Below are 19974 nucleotides of genomic sequence, written 5' to 3' on the forward strand. Positions count from 1 at the left end.
TGTGAGCCGGTCGGGGAGGGTGCCGAGTAGTCCGTGCATTTGCGATGAACACTGTGTGCGGATGGCGCTGTGGTTAATGCAGCTGCCAAGTAAGCAGGAGATCCCGGGTTTGAGTCGCGGTACAGCACATATTTTCATTCGTTGTCGCTGATTCCGCATACAATCCCGATGCAGCTGATAACATAATTTCCTCCCATTTCCTTTCCTTTCTCCCCCTCCACCTTCAATTTACATAAAATGTTTACAGTATATTGCAAATAACATAAAACGAATAAGAAAAAGGGACTAACAAAGACATAAAATAACAACAGAAATCACCTACGGAAACAACAATCTAAGAAAAGCACGACGAAACGAATTATGGGTATTGAGACCATGGCAGCGCATCAGGATGATATGAGCTGTGAGTCATGTGACCAACAAAGCACGATGACGTCAGCCATCGAAATTTCGTTCCCGGGGGACTTTGACTGTGCCGCGACATGACGTGATGTCCAGTGTGAATGCCGCTACTTGAAATGCATTGTGGAATGTTTTGATGTGACATAATAGCCACCGTCCATTGGCTTTTATGAGTTCCTTCTAGGAGTCTAAGAGTGCAGCTTAAATTGCCGCGAATAAAACGAGGGGTAGTCACATTTATATTCTCGCTTGTCATCCATACTGTTTTTTCCGGGATGTGTCTTTTTTTGAGGGTGTAGTTAGACGGGAACCTAAGAACAGAACTTATCATTGCTGCTAATGAAACGAGAAAAAAATATATTTATAGTCTTGCTTGGCACAAATTTTTAGCTGCGATCGTGTCCTTAAGAACGCTTTCGTGAATTTGTCGGTCGATACAAAGACCGCACCACGCGCGAGAGGGATGTCCCGTGACCGCTTTCCGATTTCAGCCAAATGGCAAACGCATTTCTGAATTTTAGTCAGGTGTCAAAACTACTACATAAGAGAACTTAGGAGGTAAAATATAGCTTCCGATGTTAGCAGATGACGCCAGTCTCCCAACCAACGCCAACGCCAAAACTTCCTTCCAGAGAAACCTTTGCGCTGACGACGCGTTCCGTTCCGTTGATAACTTACGTTAATGACGCCATTCCAAATGTCATATGGAATTCTTTTGATTTTCGGTCAGTTGCGAATCGACATTGGAGTGTCTTTCCTGAGCTTTTGGGCCAAGATATTATTTTTCATCTAGGTAGCATAAAGGCCGATTTACACTGGTCGTCAACTGAATGGAATAACAGAGGACTTCACCGTTGATGCACATCGTCTGCAACTCATAGGAATTGCATTTTTCGTCTTCCATAATTTTACCAATTGTTTAGAACGTGGTAGATTACAGAGTGCTGTAGAAAAATTCCGATATTGATTGCGAGCTTCTAATTACTTCCCTTTGCAGTATATATGGTAGATTGACTTTGCTTTGCGAAATCTGTTTGCTAACTGAACGCGTAGTAAAATCTTTGCTGCAAAGTCAGTGATAGTTTGTAAAGTAAACATATGAAAGGCGATGCGGCGACAGTTAATTTATTTATCATTATTGTTTTTGTAAACGTTCACACAAGAGTGTAGAGTGCAAGCAAATTCCTCAAATTTAAGCGCTTGTCACGTGTGATGTATTGTCTAGTAAGTGAAGACGTTTGACTCCGAAATATAGGTTATGTACGTAATAAAGGTGTTGGGATCTGTGCAATTATACAACAGAAAATAAATTTCAATGCCGTTAAGGTACAGGTAGTTAGAATGAAGTGATATATAGTTAGCGTCGTGTTGTGAAATGGAATTATTCTTCACTTAAAAATAAGAGTACTGGGTAATAGGATGCGGTTCCAGTTCGGTACGAAATGTGTAGACGGACATAAGAAATCGAAGTGTCATTTAGCGATAAAAGTTCGTGTTTTGCAGTGGATGTTGTGACAAATATTGTTTTGGTGTACACTTCTTGGAGGAATGATAATGGAGGCAGATCACAAGGAGCAAAGCACCGCGTCGAAGCAGAAGATGGACACCGCAGATAACCCAGAAACACACCGTAAATCTTGGCAGTGTAAGCTGTATTCATGTTTTAGCAATAATTTTAAGTCGCATTCGGCTAGAGTGTGCTAGTGCTTTCCCCCACCCCGCGCCACGCACACATCACCTGAAGTCATGGTTTATATGACAAGCGAATTTGAAACTCAGGCAGATGGGTACATCCATCCATATTTAACGCACTTTTCGTCACAGAAACCACAGCTTTAAGGGAAAACATAGTGCCAAGGTTCCACAATTTACTATATTTTCTCTTCCATTACTTATAAAACCCTCTAAAAGGATGAAACGAACAGATTATTACCATTTTTCTGAGTAAAACAAAGAAACTTTACCCGTGTAACCTATTCATCATAGTGTGACCATGAGAAATTTTTTGCTATATGCGATTTGTATAGTTAAATAAGGTTTCTTCTCATTTCAAACTGGTATAGCAAGACTGGATGTTTGTTTGTGGAAGTTCTAACTAGTCCAGTCTCATTTACATGCTGTGTGTAAGAGTAATGATTACTTTTTAAATGGTTGTAGAATATTCCTGCCTTCCTCACAGTAAAGTTATTTATGATTTGTGAATAATAGATTCATCTTGCTACTACCAAATTTCAGAGTTTGTTTCATTTCGATACTTACACTATAAATCAAACCAAACCTCTCTTTGATAGAATGTATTAAATAAGTCATTTTCTATTCTCGTTGCCTCAAGGAGGTTCAGGTATTGATTTAATGATGAAAATTCTTGGATTTATGCCCATCCATCTGTAGTTATTGTCACTTCAAACATAACAGATAAAATTTGTTTTTGAACTAATTTTTAATTTTAACATTTTTAGTTAAAATTGGTTTTTTTATTTAATATTTTGTTATTTAATAATTAATGAAATAAAGTTGATTTATTTTTAAATTTAGTTTGAAATTAGATGCATTAGGGCAACATATAAAGAAACGTTAGTGGGTACAACAGTTGAACAAATTGATATACAGCCTACTTTTGGGTCATTCCCTGTCAGTTCAACCAGTGGTTACAGCTCATAGTCTCAGATTTGACTGAAATTCAGTACACTAATTCTACCATGTGTGGAACACTCGTGTACAAAGTATTAGTTTCCCCTGCCAATTAGTTCCAGAATTATGACTTGTGAAAGAAGGTGGTGTGACCCGAAAATTGCAACCCACATCTGACAATCTATCTTCAGACCCAACTTCAGGTCTTAATAACTTTGGAACTATTCCACACATTCCAGTGAAATTTTTACAACCCAGCAACATCCATTTAGAGAACACACTCCATGAATCAAAACACCAACAACATGTTTATGAGGGAAAATAAAAAACTCCAAAATGTTATTCAAAAAATGTAATACGTTAAAGGGTTCATTTTGTAGGTGCTCTCTATGCAAAATATAATTCACTCAAAAAGGGTATAAATATTTTTGTGGTAAGCTTAATGTGGCCTAAACACACACAGAACTCATCTTGCCCATATCAGTCACACAAACTGAGTCACAGGCACACGAAAATACAAAAATTTGAAAAATTACCTGAAAAACATGGATTTTCGAAGTGTGGTAGCACAAAAGGGACAAATGGTATCCAAACCAAATTTCATCCACTGCTTAAGTAGACCATAATGATTTATATCTCAAAATTTCAACATGTTATTGCAAGACATTTGTGTACAATGGAAGTTGACAGATGTATTTTGTGATGTGGCCATTGTTCCACAACACAATTTTGTAAAACCATATCGTAAACTGTTCTGCCTCTTCTTATCCTCTCACACAACTGTTTAATAACTAAGCAACAACATATAGACTGATTAGCACAACCTATCATTAATGTTAACTGCACCTTAACTGCTAAAAACCAGTTGATTGTGCCTCGAACAGAAGTTCTCCCACACTTTAGCTACTGTACTCTGTACATTGAGTGGCAAATTGTACTGTCTTCCTGACACTGTGGTAGGAACTGGAACTGTCATAAGAATATGTTCAAAAGGAATCCAACACCTGTCTGCCAAACGTGGCCAATGAAATGATCTTGCTGGTCCTGCTGGTGCCATGAAGTTCACAAATACATCATCTTCTGCTTCACAGCACTCTGCAACACATCCTAAGTACCATTTGTCATCATAAACAGCAATAACATAGCAACCTGGTTGTATGTTGCTGCTTTTGCTTCTGAATCCTGAGTCAGACACACTGAGAAGACACTTGTTGTGCATGAACCTATAGTTATAACTGGACAGTCTGTTCATCTGCACATTGTGAGAGTCTTTTGGAGAGAAGTGATGATGGCTCCTTGCGCCTGCAACAGTTTTAATGTGTTCTAGTCTGCTTTTTAGCAACTCTTCGACTGATTTCACCTCATCTTTTGAAACATAGAATGATTGTATACCAGAGATATTTTTCCGTACCCAGATAAATAATTGAAGAGGTGTTAGAATGTGACCTTCTGTAGGGTGCTGCAGACTAACTCATGATGCCATGCGCTTAATGTTGGCACCAATACCATCACATACATTTTTACCATGACTTGTTGTGAAAAAATTCCATTCTGCGTGAATCTGAAAATAATGCTAACGCATGCATATTTTTTTGAGCTTTTTACAGTTTTTGTACTGACTAGCTGCCCCATCACTGAAGTATTTCACAAAATGTATGTGAGGCAACTTGTTTTTCACATATGCCATGACAGTGCGAATGTGTGCATGAACTGCAATGGCATCATGAATTAAACAGACACTAAAAACGCACAGGTTCATGACAGACACATCACCTGTTTCACCTCTATAGTAAATCGCAAATGGCTGGAGAGTTGCTTGACTGTTGTCCCAATGATATCCTTGGATGGCATCTTGAACTATAAATGCATAGTTTTCAGAAAAGTCTAGTATTACCATAATTTCATCTTGTTTCAAATTATCCTTACAAAACTGGAGATAAGCCGATTGTGCTGTTGCTGTGAAGTTGTGTGTGGTCAGTTTGTCCGTTTTTTGACAACACATTTCAACTAAACCTTCCTCTGTACTTTGCTTTGTTTCAAGACTTGTGCGATCCATGTGTGTCCATTGTTTATAAGAAACAAATTCGTCATCCATAATGAGTTCACCATACAGTTTATTATTCATGTGTTCTGCAAGATTTGCCTTACCAGGACACTTTTCACACCTGTGTATCATGCACTGGTAGGAACTGATGTCATACACTAGCAGCTTCATTGCACCTTTGTAATCCAGACCAGAATCCTTTATAGCAGCAAACATCAGCTTAGCATTTTGATGGGTCTCACATACACAAACATTGTGTGTGCCCCTTGCAGGCACTACCCATTTTGGCCGAAGATTGAAAAAAGATTATAAACTTACTTTGGTATTGGGATACTTTTCCTTGAATTCTACATATAGTTCTGATATGTTGCATAGTAACAGTCTTTTTAGCATCTGTACACGTACATTTCCCATTTGTGCCGTTACGTAGTCTTTTTTTCCAGGCATTATTCGGCTGTAGTCATTATTTTCATAAAACTCCGACACTAGCACCTTTATTTCTGAACTCAATTGCTTACCCTGAGCCTGCTGAAGCTGTGGAAGCACTCCTTGAGTTGCTTTTATTTTCCTAGCTTTTTACCATATATATGTAGAAACATTGAATTCCTTTGCAGTGTAGTCAATAGACCAGCTGGAAGGTGCAAGGGTAAGAATAGCTACTTTTTTCTGGGGTCAACAGAAGCGTCTGCTTTGACCCGTGACGTAAGGGTGTTGTCGTGTGTGACGTCATGACGGCGCAGAGTTTGGTTTGAGTGTGGCTGTCTCCAGTTCTGTTTTATCTTATTTTATTTACTTTTCTGATCTGTTCGTTCTATCTCGTGAGATTTTTTTTTAAATTTAAAAACACTTATTACTTATTTTAATTATCTGTTTCCTCGAATTTCTGTTTTAGTTTATTATATTTATCTTTCTGATCTGTTCGTTCTATCCCATGAGATTTTTTTTTTTGAAAAGACAAAAAACACTAATCAGCTACTGAAGCATCTTTATCTTCTATAGGTTGCAGGGGTTACGACCCCTGGGGAGGTGGGTGGGTATTCATGCGTGGCTGTCTTCACTTACACGTTGTAGCTACGCAAGGCGTCTAAATTTGTTTATATTTAGTTTGCCCCCACCCAAAACACCCCATTTCCCGCGCTTGTCCCGTTAGTGTCATTAGGCTTCTTGTGGAAAGTGTGTGTGTTTGTTTTTGTTTCCGCCATATTTGTGACGTCATGGGTCAAAGCAGACGGGCGGGATCGGACGCTTCCGTATTTCCTTTTTCTGGCATGTGGATATGGCACATTTTTCTTTCAAATTATGCACAATTTTGTCCAAATCAGAGCATTTCTGGCATGATTTCTGTTCCTTTGGAGCAGATAGTTCTTCCTCTTCCACCATTAGCGTGTCAGCTATTTTGTGTTTTAATTCCATTTCAGCTTCTTGTAGTTTTCTTCTACCATAGCTGGGCCTGTCTCTTTTCCCAACTTCGTGTGTCTTCATGGGAAACAAACCAAGAGCAGTCACTGAAGTATTTAGTTGCTCATCCGCTGTGGTTGTAGGTGGCTGATACTCTTTGCCACTGTCATGGAAATTATCAGAATATTCTTCATTTTTTAGCAGCGTAACACACCTGGAACACAACCTTTGGTCTGGTTTCATGTTAAGTCCCATGCACTGATTCACTTTCAATACTGAATTTATATCAGTTTCTCTGAGGCTACACTTCACTGTCTTCTTATGAATCCGAAATGGATCAAAACAACTTCTTTGTAGGAAAGAATACTTATCCAGAAACACTTTCATATGATGATAACAAACACTAAAGTTTCCTGGAACTGTACTTCTTGTTCCCACAGGGTGTATCCCTGATCTCCATAGCAACAAATCTTGGTCCGATTCATCCAGATCATACCGTACAAAGCGAATGCCACATTTTGTTCCATATGTTGTTTTATGACATTCAGATTCTTGTGCTTAACCAATACTGCAACTTGTTTGAACAAAAGCACCACTAGCACACTCTTCTGCCTCCATACTGACTTTCCACAACAGTACTGACCAGTCTGAACTGGAATCTTAAAAACATGGGTAACCTGTAATTGTTGCTTGTTTCTTTTGTTGTTCCTGCCTAACTATGATTCATTCTGTCCCTGAAAACTACCACTGTTTAACTTTCTGTTGCCTAATGATTTCCAACAATTGCTGCAGCTTTATCTGAAACAAGCTGTCTGCGTCATCACTATTACTTGTTAAATCGTGTTAAAAGAAATGTAACCAAATACATCTCTGTCAACTTTTATTGTTCCAGAGAGCTATTACACAGGTGGCTGAGAATCTTACTTATCTGTTGAGAACAAGCTTTTAGTATTTTGCTGGAAATGCCATCAATTCCATGTGAGTTTTTGCTTTTAAGCAAGTTTATTATTTTCCTAATTTCAGAGGGAGAAGTGGGTGAGACTTCAATTGTATCCAATTGCATAGGTATGGCCTCTTCCATTAACAGCCTAGCATCTTCTAATGAACACCTGGATCCTACTATACCCACAACATTTAGAAAATGATTATTAAAAATATTTTCAACTTCTGACTTTTTGTTCGTAAAGTTTTCATTCAATTTGATGGTAATACTGTCTTCCTCTGCTCTTGGTTGACCTGTTTCTCTTTTTATAATATTCCAAATTGTTTTAATTTTATTATCAGAGTTGCTGACTTCAGACATGATACACATACTCCTGGATTTTTTAATAACTTTTCTTAATATAACACAGTAGTTTTTATAATTTTTGATAGTTTCTGGGTCACTACTCTTTCTTGCTGTCAGATACATTTCCCTTTTCCGGTTACAAGATATTTTTATACCCTTAGTAAGCCATGGTTTGTTACAAGGTTTCTTACGAGTATATTTAACTATTTTCTTGGGGAAGCAGTTTTCAAATGCATTTACAAAAATGTCATGAAATAAATTATGTTTTAAATTGGCATCAGGTTCACGGTACACCTCATCCCAGTCTAACTGCTGTAGGCTTTCCCTGAAATTTGCGATTGTTAAATCGTTGACTGAACGTACTACTTTGGAGGACTGTTTAGTATTGCTGAATGGAGCTATGTCATATATTGTAACTAGCTGTGCACCATATCAGAAAGACCATTCTCAACAGGCTGAGCATTTATCTGGTTAAACTTATCTTGGTCTATAAAGAAGTTATCTATCAGTGAGCTGCTATCCTTTACCACCCGAGTAGGAAAATCAATAACGGGTGTCAAATTGAAAGAACCGAGTAATACTTCAAGGTCATTTTTCCTATTACCCTCTTTCAGAGAATCTACATTGAAGTCCCCACAAATAATAATTTGCTTCCCCCTGTCTGACAGATAGCACAACAAGGAGTCCAAATTTTTCAGAAATAGATGAAAATTTCCTGATGGGGACCTATATACAGTTACAATTATAAATGTGCCTTTATTTAATTTAAGCTCACAGGCACATGCTTCTATATGTTTCTCTACACAAAACTTTTTTGTTTCTATACTTTTTGCACAATGATAACTTTTGACATATATGGCAACTCCTCCTTTCTCCATATTTTCTCACATTACATGTGCAGAGAGCTTATATCCACTTACATTTACCTTATCCATATCAGTAACAATGTGATGCTCAGACAGGCATAGTATATCTATTTCATTCTCAGCTTCTAAATCTTCTAAACAAACCAGAAGCTCATCTACTTTATTCTTTAAACTCCCAATATTTTGATGAAATATACTTACATTATTTTTAATTATACTTTTATGAGAACCTTTCATTATTCTAACATTTGCAGTACTCTCCTGTCTGAGTTTCTCATTGTGCTTAGGCCTAGTTTGAATTTTGCTTATACAGATACAGTAAAGAGTGATATATGCAGCTGTAAATATCTTTGACAGTTAAATATTATCAGTCTTCTGTAGCATTTACAGAAACAACAATTTTGTCCAATTTAATTCTTGTTTACCAGTAATAGAGGAAATGTCATTGACCGTCATGTACCCTGACCTGCAGATAGTTTCAGGCTATTTTAAGATGCCAAAGGCATTGAAACATGTTTTTATTTACTTCTCCCTTCCTTATCCAGGTATGTTAATATTCTTTTTTTCCTATGCTTAAGAATAATTTGTTTCATCTTGAATGCTGTCCTGTTTCTTAATTTTGTTCTGTCTTAAATTTCTTGCCTATTAATACCAGATTCCTCTAGAACTTCATTTATTTTCATAAGACAGTTAATGTTATCTTTCAGTTTTTCATCGTGTAATTTTTGTTTCCTTGGACTGCTGTCAATGTGACATGGTTATGCAACAAGTTACTACATGTACAGAACTCCGTAAACAGCAAATCAGATTTTGAGTTTCAAATGTGTGTAATGAAACTAACAGTAGTGATAACAACAGAAATAATAATAAACATCCAGCGTAATAATTTAAAATACAGATCAGGATATCTGGATCAGTTAAACGCATATAGCTCAAACGAAACCCGCAATACCAGGAACCCACACGCAAGTTGAAAAATCTGTATTGCAAATTTCACTTGAGCAATATAGCTCAAATGGAGCCCGCGATATCAAAAGCCAACACAGTAAAATAATGAAATACATTATCCAAACGTTCACTTACCCTACCTAGCTAAAATGAAGTCGACAGTATGACAAAACAGAACTCAGTCACATAACTAATATCAAAAATTTCAAATGGCTCTAAGCACTATGGGACCTAACTTCTGAGGTCATCAGTCCCCAAGAACTTAGAACTACTTAAACCTAACTAACCTAAGGACATCACACACATCCATGCCAAAGCCAGGATTCGAACCTGTGACTGTAGCAGCAGCGCAGTTCCGGACTGAAGCACCTAGAACCACTCGGCTACAGCGGCCGTCATCAAAAAGTAACCTAAGAAACAATGGTAAACCGATATCCATGAAACCTACCAACACAGTTACCAAACACTAACAAGAAAAAAATCAGTAATTCATAAAAGTGTGCACCGTCACCAATTTCAGTGTATGGGTAACAATTATAAATATAATCCTACGTACCATACATAATACATAAAACAACAAAAAAACTTACCAACAAAAGGCTGATTGGCTGGCCAGCCATGCACACCAACACACATACGCACTTCCACACACAATGTAAAATACAAAACTTCTTAATACCACATAGACCACTGAAATCAGACTACCTCTTAAAACAACGCCCCAACTAACACCCATACTAAACCAATACCAAAACCAAAATATAACTAAAAAAAGAACAACATTCATACCTTAAAAATAAGACAAAAATGTTTAACAATCCAAACAAAAAGCTTAAATTATTCCTAATCCCTGTAAACCCCCCCGTCCCCAATAAAAAAGGGAGTGGGAGAAAAAATCACCTGGAACACTCTTTCGCCAGCATTAGCAAGGTGGAAGAGCACCTCTTCACCCTCCCAATTATGTATTTAATAGTCCCACAATACCCCCCTCTATTGCATCTGTAGAGCCCCCAATAATGTAACCCATAAATTCAGTACTATGATCATCCACTAAATGTTGATACCCCCTGTTCCCTAAATCCCAGTAAGAAGAAAAATCATTATAAACTACAGTTGTACCCTCTCCAATATAATCCTCAGTCAAAGCCACTAATACCCATTTTGTTCATCTCTCAACAACGCAAAAGACAATGTATGAACACCCAGCCCCTGACACAGCAGCCCCTCCACACACACAAACCAATACAAGGACCACCCCATGCAAACTACCTTTCCCCAAACTGCAGCTCATGTGTTTCTACCACCAACCACCCCACCCCTAGCCTGAACCCCAACCCCCATCCTAAACTTCCCTCTATACTTAATAAATTCTAAGCAAACTTCCGTACAAAACAAATCTCATCAGTAGAGAATTCAATTGACAACCAAAAGAAAAAATAATACCTCACTAAAACAATCACATGAGTTGCCAAACTAGAATTCTCAAATCAGGAACTCCTCTAGACAGATCATCACAAGTCTTTCTGCCAACAATACCACATATAGTGGTCCCTGGTTCGAGTCACAGTCTCTTTGTTGAACTTCATCTCCTTACCACACACATGACCCTCACTGAGTCCAAAGAACTGTAGGAACTTGATCATAGACAACATATCTTCCCCCATAGTAACATGCAAAGACCTATTCATAAATTTGTTCGTCATATCCATGGAAGACAAAAAGGAAAAAAAGAAAAGGAAAATATTATCAAATCTCCAACAATGAGTAACACACAACACTATTCATTCCAGACGCAAACACACATCTGTTAGCCATAATTCTCAACAGCAAAGTAACGCACTAGCAAACTGGCACAAACTCTTCACATAACAGCCTGACATACACAATTCACATCAACATATGACGCACTAACATACCTAATAAACAACTTCCAACACGAGGGTGCCACCGAATACTACAGTCTGTCATGTACAAACGCGATCTGACGTGACTATGTTGTGCCACTGTGATGTAAAGGAGCTGGGCTTTCTGTTTACTGCTTCACAGTATTTTTATTCCCTCATGAAGTTTGTTGTAAATAATCCATTGTAGTTCAGAAGGAACAATGATGTACATAATCGCAATACCAGGAGTAAAAATGACAATCCTTACTCTACATTAAGGTTGTCTTCAGTGCAGTAAGGGGTACACAATCCTGCAACTCAAATTTTTGATCGCTTACCCAGTGATATAAAATGTCTGACAGACAGCAATGTAAAATTAGAAAACAAAATGAAAAAGTTTAGACCCATCATTTTTTGCATTTTCAGTCGTTCCTTAGCCGCTTCAAAATTCATGGAGATATGTTCTGTCTTTCCAACTAAATGAAAGGCAGTTTTTTTGCCATACATGATTCGCGTCTTTTATTTAGCCCATGTGTATGATTCTGGAGACTTCTCCACGGAAAAAGAAACACAAAAGCAAATACATACATTGGATACAACAATAAAGAGAGAAAACAATAAGCCCACATTTGACATCTTCAGAAAGCCAACAGCCACAGATACAATTATACATACTACATCCAACCACCCCAAAAAAATAAAAAATTAGCAACCCTACAACACATGTTAGCTAGACTAAATAATATCCCACCCAGCAAATAAAACTATGAAAAAGAATTACAAGCAAAACATGTCATAGCCACAAGCAATGGTTATGACATCCATACAGTGCAAAGACTCAACCACAAAATCAAAGCACATCTAAAGAAAAATGAAAACAAACATAGAACAAAAAGACCATAGAACCCCATAGACACTACAGCATACACAGAAATACAAAACAGTAACAGCCATGACATGATTAACAGCAAGCAGTGGTATGCTTGAACATACAACCAGAAATCAACACATTGAATAGCAAATGTACCAAGAAACAGGGATTACACATAGCTTACAGAAAAAGAAACGCTCTCCAGTCACATTTAGAAACAATAGACAAACCAGATAAATTCCAAGGAGCAAATATGCACCAATTAGAATCCTAAGAATGTGAATCAGTATACCTGGGGATTGATACAAAGGGTACTAGGAAAGTTTTGTTGTACAACTTTCTTTATTTAATTTTTTCAAAGTAATTTCCACCATGTTGAATATACTTCTCCATCTTCCAAAACCAATGCCTGAACCAGTTCTCCCAATTTTCTGTAGGAGTAATGCACACTTGTTGTCCCAAGCCCTCAGGAGATTCTCATCACTTGAAAACTGGATGCTTTTCAGCTTCATTTTCACACACGGGAACAGTGCAAAGTCACAGGGAGCAAGGTCTGGACTGTGAAGCTCAAGCAGTGTCAGTCCTGTACCCTGCAAATATTTGGTGCATGCTTTGTCATAGTGAGCTGGAGCGTTGCCGTCATGTAGAAACCAAGTGTGCATTTTTGATTTCGGTCACAGGTTCTTCAAAGACTGGATGACTTCGGGCTGGCACTGCACAGTGTACCACTTAGCTGTGACTGTCTTCTGTGTGTCCAAAACAACATGCCCCACAATTCCACTCAGTTTGAAAAAAAGCATCTGTCATTTTCTTTTTTACTGATCAGGATTTTGTGACAGCTACGAATGTGTCATCATCTTCAAAGATCCAATCTTTGTTTTGACTCTTAGTCAACATGTTGTAATAGTGCAGCCAAGTCTCGTCACCTGTCACGATGTTATTCACATACTTAGGCTATCCCTTAGAAAACTTCTTTAACATCTCCCGTCACCAAGTTACACTTTGTGTCATCTGCTCTTCCGTCAGTCTATGTGGTACCCAGAGACAACAAAGTTTCTTTATTTGCAAATAATCATGCAGAATCAAACTAACTGCTGTTGCATGTAGCCCTAAGGTATCCTCTCTCTGAGTATAGATGACTCACTTGTCTTTGTCTAGCATTTTCCTCACTGCATCAATGTTTTCTTCCGTAACTGATGATAGTGGCTTTCCTGCCCTCTCAATCTCCTCCAGAGTGAAATTTCCTCTTTGAAATTCTCTGTACCACCCAAATATAGTTGTATGATGTGAACACACATCATCAAGTGCAAGAGTCATTTCTTCAAAGCACTGGTCTGTGTTTAACCACATGTGAAGTTGTACTGTAAAACTACCCAAATCTCAGTTTGTGACCATGATGCCAATTGGAACTTGCCACTGTGTTCCTTGAACCACTCCATCACACTCCTGGCCTTGTGGCATCATGCATTACCTTTTTTTGAAAAATGTCAGTGCTGTTGGGAAACATGATTCTCAAGAAGGGGTGTATGTGGTTTGCATCAAGTGTAAGATACTCCTTGGCTATCATGGTGCCTTTCCCGAGCATCCACCGGAACCATGGATGCCCACACGAATGTTCCCCAGAGCATAATGGAGCTGCTGCCAGCTTGTCCCTGTCCTGCAGTACAGGTGTCAAGGAGCTGTTCCCCTGGAATATGGTGAATTTGTGCCCTCCCATTGGCATGATAAAGGAGGTATTGATATTCATCAGACCTTTCAACAGTCTGCCAGTGCACCAACATCCAGTGCCAATGGTCACATGCTCATTTCAGTCATAGTTGGCGACGTTGTTCCATTGAACATTGAGATATGCATGGGTCGTCGGCATCGGTAGCCCATCATTAGGAGTGTTCGGTGCATTGTGTGTTCAGAAACACGTGCATTCTGCCCAGCATTAACGTCTGATGTTATGTCCGCCACAGTTCGCTGCCTGTCCTGTTTTAGCAGTCTGCCTAGCCTACGAAGTCCGACATCTGTAATGAGGCATAACCACCCAACCACATGATGTCTGACATTGTTTCACCTTGGTTTTGACATGTGTTGAAGACACTCACCACTGCACTCGCCAACATCCTACGAGTCTTGCAGTTTCTGAAGTGCTCATTCTGAGTCTCCAGGCCATCACACTCTGCCCTCCCTTGAACTTGGTTAGATTATGCGCCTTCCCCATTCTGCATAGAGACAGCACACTCACGAATACTGCATGCACCATGTGTGTGTCTGACAATTAGTCATTCCTTGCTGGGTGATGCTGATATTGCCTGAATGGCTTTGTATCAATAGTGGGTCAGTGGTCATAATGTCATGCCTGATCAGTGTGTTACGGGTGACTGAACATACTTCATAAATAAAATAAGTGGACTGTGTGTGGCAAGAAACAAACTGCTTTTCATTTAGTTGCAACGACAGAACGTACCTGCATGGAGTTCTATTCCATAGAATAATTTCTATTATTGTAGAGTGTGGAGGTGGTAGGAAGGATTTACAGACTCTCATGACCACCTTATAAATGTTCAGCATGTAGCCATCCCCCCCTGTGGATCCAGTGGTTAGAATAGGCCCGAGGTATTCCTGCCTGTCATAAGATGCGACTAAAAGGAGCCTCACACGTTTCAGACTTTATGTAATGGTCACCTGTAAGGTTTGGCCTCCATTTTTCAAAATTTTCTGGAAGAGCAAGCCAATTGGGGAAGGGCCCCTTACATGGTGCATAGTGTCCACCAAGCGCGGAGACATCTCGCATCCTTTGTTAACGTGGATCTGCACTTCTGCTCATACTCCAGCCGATGGGCGAGGTCACCCTCCTGGGTGCATTTTCATCCATCCTCTATGCAGTATCACATTCTGTGCTGTTGACAATAATGGACTTCTTAGATCGTTTGCACCTGTTATCCAGTATGGTAGCCAGTCCGTTTTGGTGGGGTCGCCATGAACCCTGTTGGTTGCAGCCCGCTGACCACACAGCGATCGCTCTGCTGATGTCTGCGCCGTTAACTCCCCACGTATGCCAAGGAGTTGGTGCCCGTCGCCCTGGGGCATCGGTACTCCCGGCAATGGCCATCCTGTCAGGTGGCCTCTGCCGCAGCTGGGTGGCGCCCACGGGGAGGACCCCTGGTTGGAGTGGGTGGCATCAGGGTGGATGACACGCCATGAAGCGTAGTATATCATCTCTTGCTGATGGTCAAACACCAGCAGTCTCTAAGCAGTCAAGGTCTAACTTCAATGCTAAGAAATATGACCCCAAATCATTCCCCCCCTGGCCACACCATGGGAGGAACACCAGGCTAAGTATGGCAGCAAAGCGTATTCACCCCGGTACCTCGTCTGTACGAGAGTTGACGGGGAATCTTTCTTGTCAATGAAACCTCAGTTTTTTTTTGAGCATTTAGAGGACAAGTTTGGGGAGGTGCAGGACTTGTCCAAAATGTAGTCAGGGTTGGCCTTCATCAAAACAGCATCCTCTGCCCAGTTACGGGCACTACTCACCTGTGACAAGCGGGGGGATGTTTCTGTTTCCATCACACCCCATAAGAGCTTAAATATAGTCCAGGGCAACATATTTCACAGGGACGTTCTTTTGCAGTCTGACAATGAGCTGCGCAAGGTGTCCATTTCGTCTGGCGCATCCACTGGGGTCCAAGGCATAATCAGGTTGCCACTGGTGCCTTCATCTTGGCCTTAGAGGGTGACGCCTTAACCGAGAAGGTCAAGGTGATGGTCTACCGCTGTGACGTAAAGCTGTGTATCCCTTCCCCGATGTGGTGCTTTAAGTGCTGGAAGTTCGGCCATATGTCTTCCTGCTGTACTTCCAGCGTCACCTGTTCACCGCCTCCCATATGTGTCAGCTCCAGAGAGCACCATTCACGTTGCTTGCTGGACTGCAGGATTCTCCAGAAAGGAAGGGAAAGTAATCTAATACAAGACCCTGGACCGACTGAACTACACTGAGGCCAAGAGAAAGTAGGAGAGGCTACATCTTGTGCATATGACATCAACCTGTGCCACCGCTACGACAACGGTTCTACCATCTTCTGTTCTGTTGCGTACAATTGGCTCTCAGAGCCATCAGGCTCCACCTGCCCCCTTGATGGTGGGGGGGCACTTCCCTCCCTGTTGCTCCTGCACAACCTACTTCAGGAGCAACACCCCTCCCTCCTCACCCATCGAGGACGTCAGTCCCCGCTTCTCAGCCAGAGAAGCGTAAGTCTTCATCGCAGGGCTCTGTATTGAGTGTCTCTCTATTTTTAGTTGCTATTAATGGTCTAGCAGCAGCTGTAAGGCCATCGGTCTCACCTTCTCTGTATGCAAATGACTTCTGCTTTTTGTACTGCCCCTCCAGTACTGGCGTTGCTGAGCGGAACCTACAGGGAGCCATTCACAAAGTGCAGTCAGCCCACGGCTTTGAGTTTTCAGCCACGAAGTCGTGTGTCATGCATTTCTGTCAGCGTCGCACCGTTCATCCAGAACCAGAACTTTACCTTAATGACAATCCACTCACTGTAGTGGAGACATATCGATTCTGAGGACTGTTTTCGACATCCGATTGGCTTGGCTACCTCACCTTTGTCAGCTTAAGTAGAAGTGCTGGCAGCTCCTCAATACCCCCTGCTGCCTGAGCAACACCAACTGGGGTGCAGGTCGCTCTACGTTGCTGCAGCTCTACAGAGCACTTGCTCAATCCCACCTTGACTATGGTTTACGGTTCGGCGGCACCCTCAGTGTTGCGTTTACTCGACCCAGTGCCCCACTGTGGCATTCACCTAGCAATGGGAGCTTTTAGAACGAGTCCAGTGACCAGTGTCTTGGTGGAGGCCGGAATCCCTCCATTGAAGGTTAGGCATGCACAACTGCTCACCAGTTATGTTGCACACGTTTGTAGCTATCCTGCGCATCCGAATTACCATATCCTTTTCCCAACTGTGGCAGTTCATCCCCCGCATTGGCAGCCCAGGTCAGGGCTTATGATTGCGGTTTGTGTCCGGTCCCTTCTGTCTGAACTGGAGTCCTTCCCATTACCATCTCTCCTTGAGGTCCATTCACGTACACCTCCATGGTGTAGACCTAGGCTGCAGATTCTTCTCGACCTTTCGCATGGGTCTAAGGACTCAGTTAACCCTGCGGCTCTGCGCTATCACTTCCTCTCAATTCTCGACATGTACCAGGGCCACGAAGTGGTTTACACCAACAGCTCGATGGCTGATGGTCACGTAGGCTTTGCGTGTGTTCATGGAGAACACTCCCTGCCAGATGGCTGCAGTGTTTTCACTGCAGAGCTGCCGGGCATATCTCATGCTCTTGAGCACATCCTCTCTTGCCCTGACGAGTCATTTCTCCTTTTTATTCTCATGGCCAGCCAGCCATGGTAATCGGCTCTCTTATTTTGATCTCTTCTACATGGTTCTCTCTTTGGTTTGCTTGTCCAGTTTTGCCCATTTTAGTGTTTGTTGCCCTTCTGTCATTCTCGTGATTTTGTCCTTCCTTCCAGCTCTGTTTTGTGTGTCTTGATTATTTTACTATCACCCTTGTGGAATTATTTAATTGGAATGAGTGACCAATGACCTAGCAGTTTCGTCCCTCCCCTCCTGTTTTAAACAAACCAACCAACCAACCAACCAACCAACCATGTAGCCATATTTACAATTTAATTTGTAATGTGAATGTAAAATGATTCATTCCACATCATTATGGTTTATTGTGCAAAATGATCCATGGAACATGAAACTAATACAGCACAATTACATCATGGATCAAAGCAGATGGTTTGTACCACAATTGTCCTTCCATTGTTACGGACATGACGTGTACATTTGAAAGTGAAGTATTAACATGAAAATAAAACCCAGAAGTTACTAATTGTTTTTATCTATAACAATGAAAACAGTCAATCATTGACAAAATTATTTAATTGGATAGATAAAAAATTTACTCGCCAAGAGGCAGCAGAACACACAATCGTAATAGGCAACCTTTCAGAGCCAGCGGCACCTTCTTCAGGCAGAAGGGGAAGGAAGAGGGATGAAGGAAAAGTACTAGAGAAGTCTAGGAAAAGGGGTAGATTTCGGGAAAGTCACCCAGAACTGCGGGTCAGGGGAGACCTACCATACAGGATGAGAATGAAAGACTGATTGTTTTTATCCTGTGTTCATTTTCCACTAAATAAATAAATGAAAAGTTAATTTTGTGTCCACTTAACTTCTAGTGAAGGACTGAAATTATGTACCTAGCAATGTCAAAATGTATATTATATATTTATGAATATATGAAGAGTATTCAGATAACATAGAACAAATTTAGTGTAAAGTGTTTAATTTCATCATCACCATTTACATTTTCAGGGTAGACGTTTTTACATATCCTGAAACCACGCAATTGAAAGCTGATCGCATCATCATCTTCATGTTCGCCCTGTCTTCCCCCTGCCCTTGGATCTGTAGTCATGGGTTTTCCTTGGTATCCAGTTTGACCTGTATATAATAGATGATCATGCCATATTTTTCTGTATTGGTGAATCTTTTTTACTGTTCCTGGAACATAGAGCTCCCTTCTTATCTCACTGTTCTTTTTATGATCACTAATTTGTATCCTGCCAAAATTCTTAGAAGTCTCATTTCTGCCACTACAGTTCTCTGTAATTGTTTGTTCATTGAAGTTCATACTTCAGGTCTGTAGAACAGTAAAGGCTCAGTCAGTGTTATCCAATTTAAGGTCTCAGGGTGGTGATTCTTCTGGAAGACCTGCAGTTCTCAGGGAATTACATTTGACCCGTCAGGCAAATCTGAAGGGATATCAGGAGTTTTATTATGTCTTAGAAGTCTTAGGGACTTCTGAGTTTTTAACCTAGCATTTAAATTTAACTTCATTGAGTTTTACAAATCATAAATTTTAAAATACTTAATATTTCAAAATATGTTAATTATATAAATATTAATCCATATAAATTCTCAGTTTTTGAAAAGAGCAGTTAAACTACTGCTTATGGTTAGCATATCTCAGGTGAGGGGAAAATCTCCCTCCCCCTCCACCCCCCCCCACCCCCCCACTTCTCTCTATTTACCAAGATCTTCTTCTGATGCCATCTTTCTCCCTATACGTGGAATTCCCTGGGATTTTTTTCCCCCCTTCTTCCAAGTTTGAGTAGCCACCCTCGTTCTCTCTCTTTCCTGCTTTTATTCTGGAGCATTCTTTTATTTGTATCTAATCTGTAGAAGTACCTTTGTAGTTTCTTTCCAGGATCATTATCAAAAGATAAGAGACATCACTTTCCAAGTAACTGAATAGGCCTATATGGACTTCTTCCAAAATGTTATTCTCAGTTATGATTTTATCTGTATAAAACTCTTTTACAGAAAATGCTTTAACTGTAATTTTCTTTGTGGGTATGGTTAGACTATATTGTTTTGGCATAATATGTTAGGACCATACAGATTGCTGAAGGTTGTCTACCATATCTTCCCGTATAACCTACTCGTCTGGAAAAAGGAGTGAGTTTAAACATTGTGGATGATAAAGGACTTTCTTATCTGACCACTTGTGTGATTCTTCTTGTTCTTGTACAAAAGGTTGAGCAGACGCTTGTGTTGATATTCTTATCAGCATAAAGAACT

At 40.2% G+C, this 19974-nt stretch overlaps 1 protein-coding gene across 1 annotated transcript in view; it reads left to right on the forward strand.

Annotated features, from left to right (window-relative positions):
• The first annotated feature begins 1505 nt into the window (after positions 1-1505).
• LOC124722918 (formin-binding protein 4-like) overlaps positions 1506-19974 on the forward strand; it is a 252502-nt gene continuing 234033 nt past the window's right edge. The window contains exon 1 of the mRNA XM_047248071.1: positions 1506-2047. Within this exon, the coding sequence (XP_047104027.1) occupies positions 1951-2047 (97 nt within the window). The 5' untranslated portion in view covers positions 1506-1950. The remainder of the gene's footprint in view (positions 2048-19974) is intronic.

The sequence above is a fragment of the Schistocerca piceifrons genome, chromosome X (assembly GCF_021461385.2).
Source record: "Schistocerca piceifrons isolate TAMUIC-IGC-003096 chromosome X, iqSchPice1.1, whole genome shotgun sequence".
Taxonomy (NCBI): Eukaryota; Metazoa; Arthropoda; class Insecta; order Orthoptera; family Acrididae; genus Schistocerca; species Schistocerca piceifrons.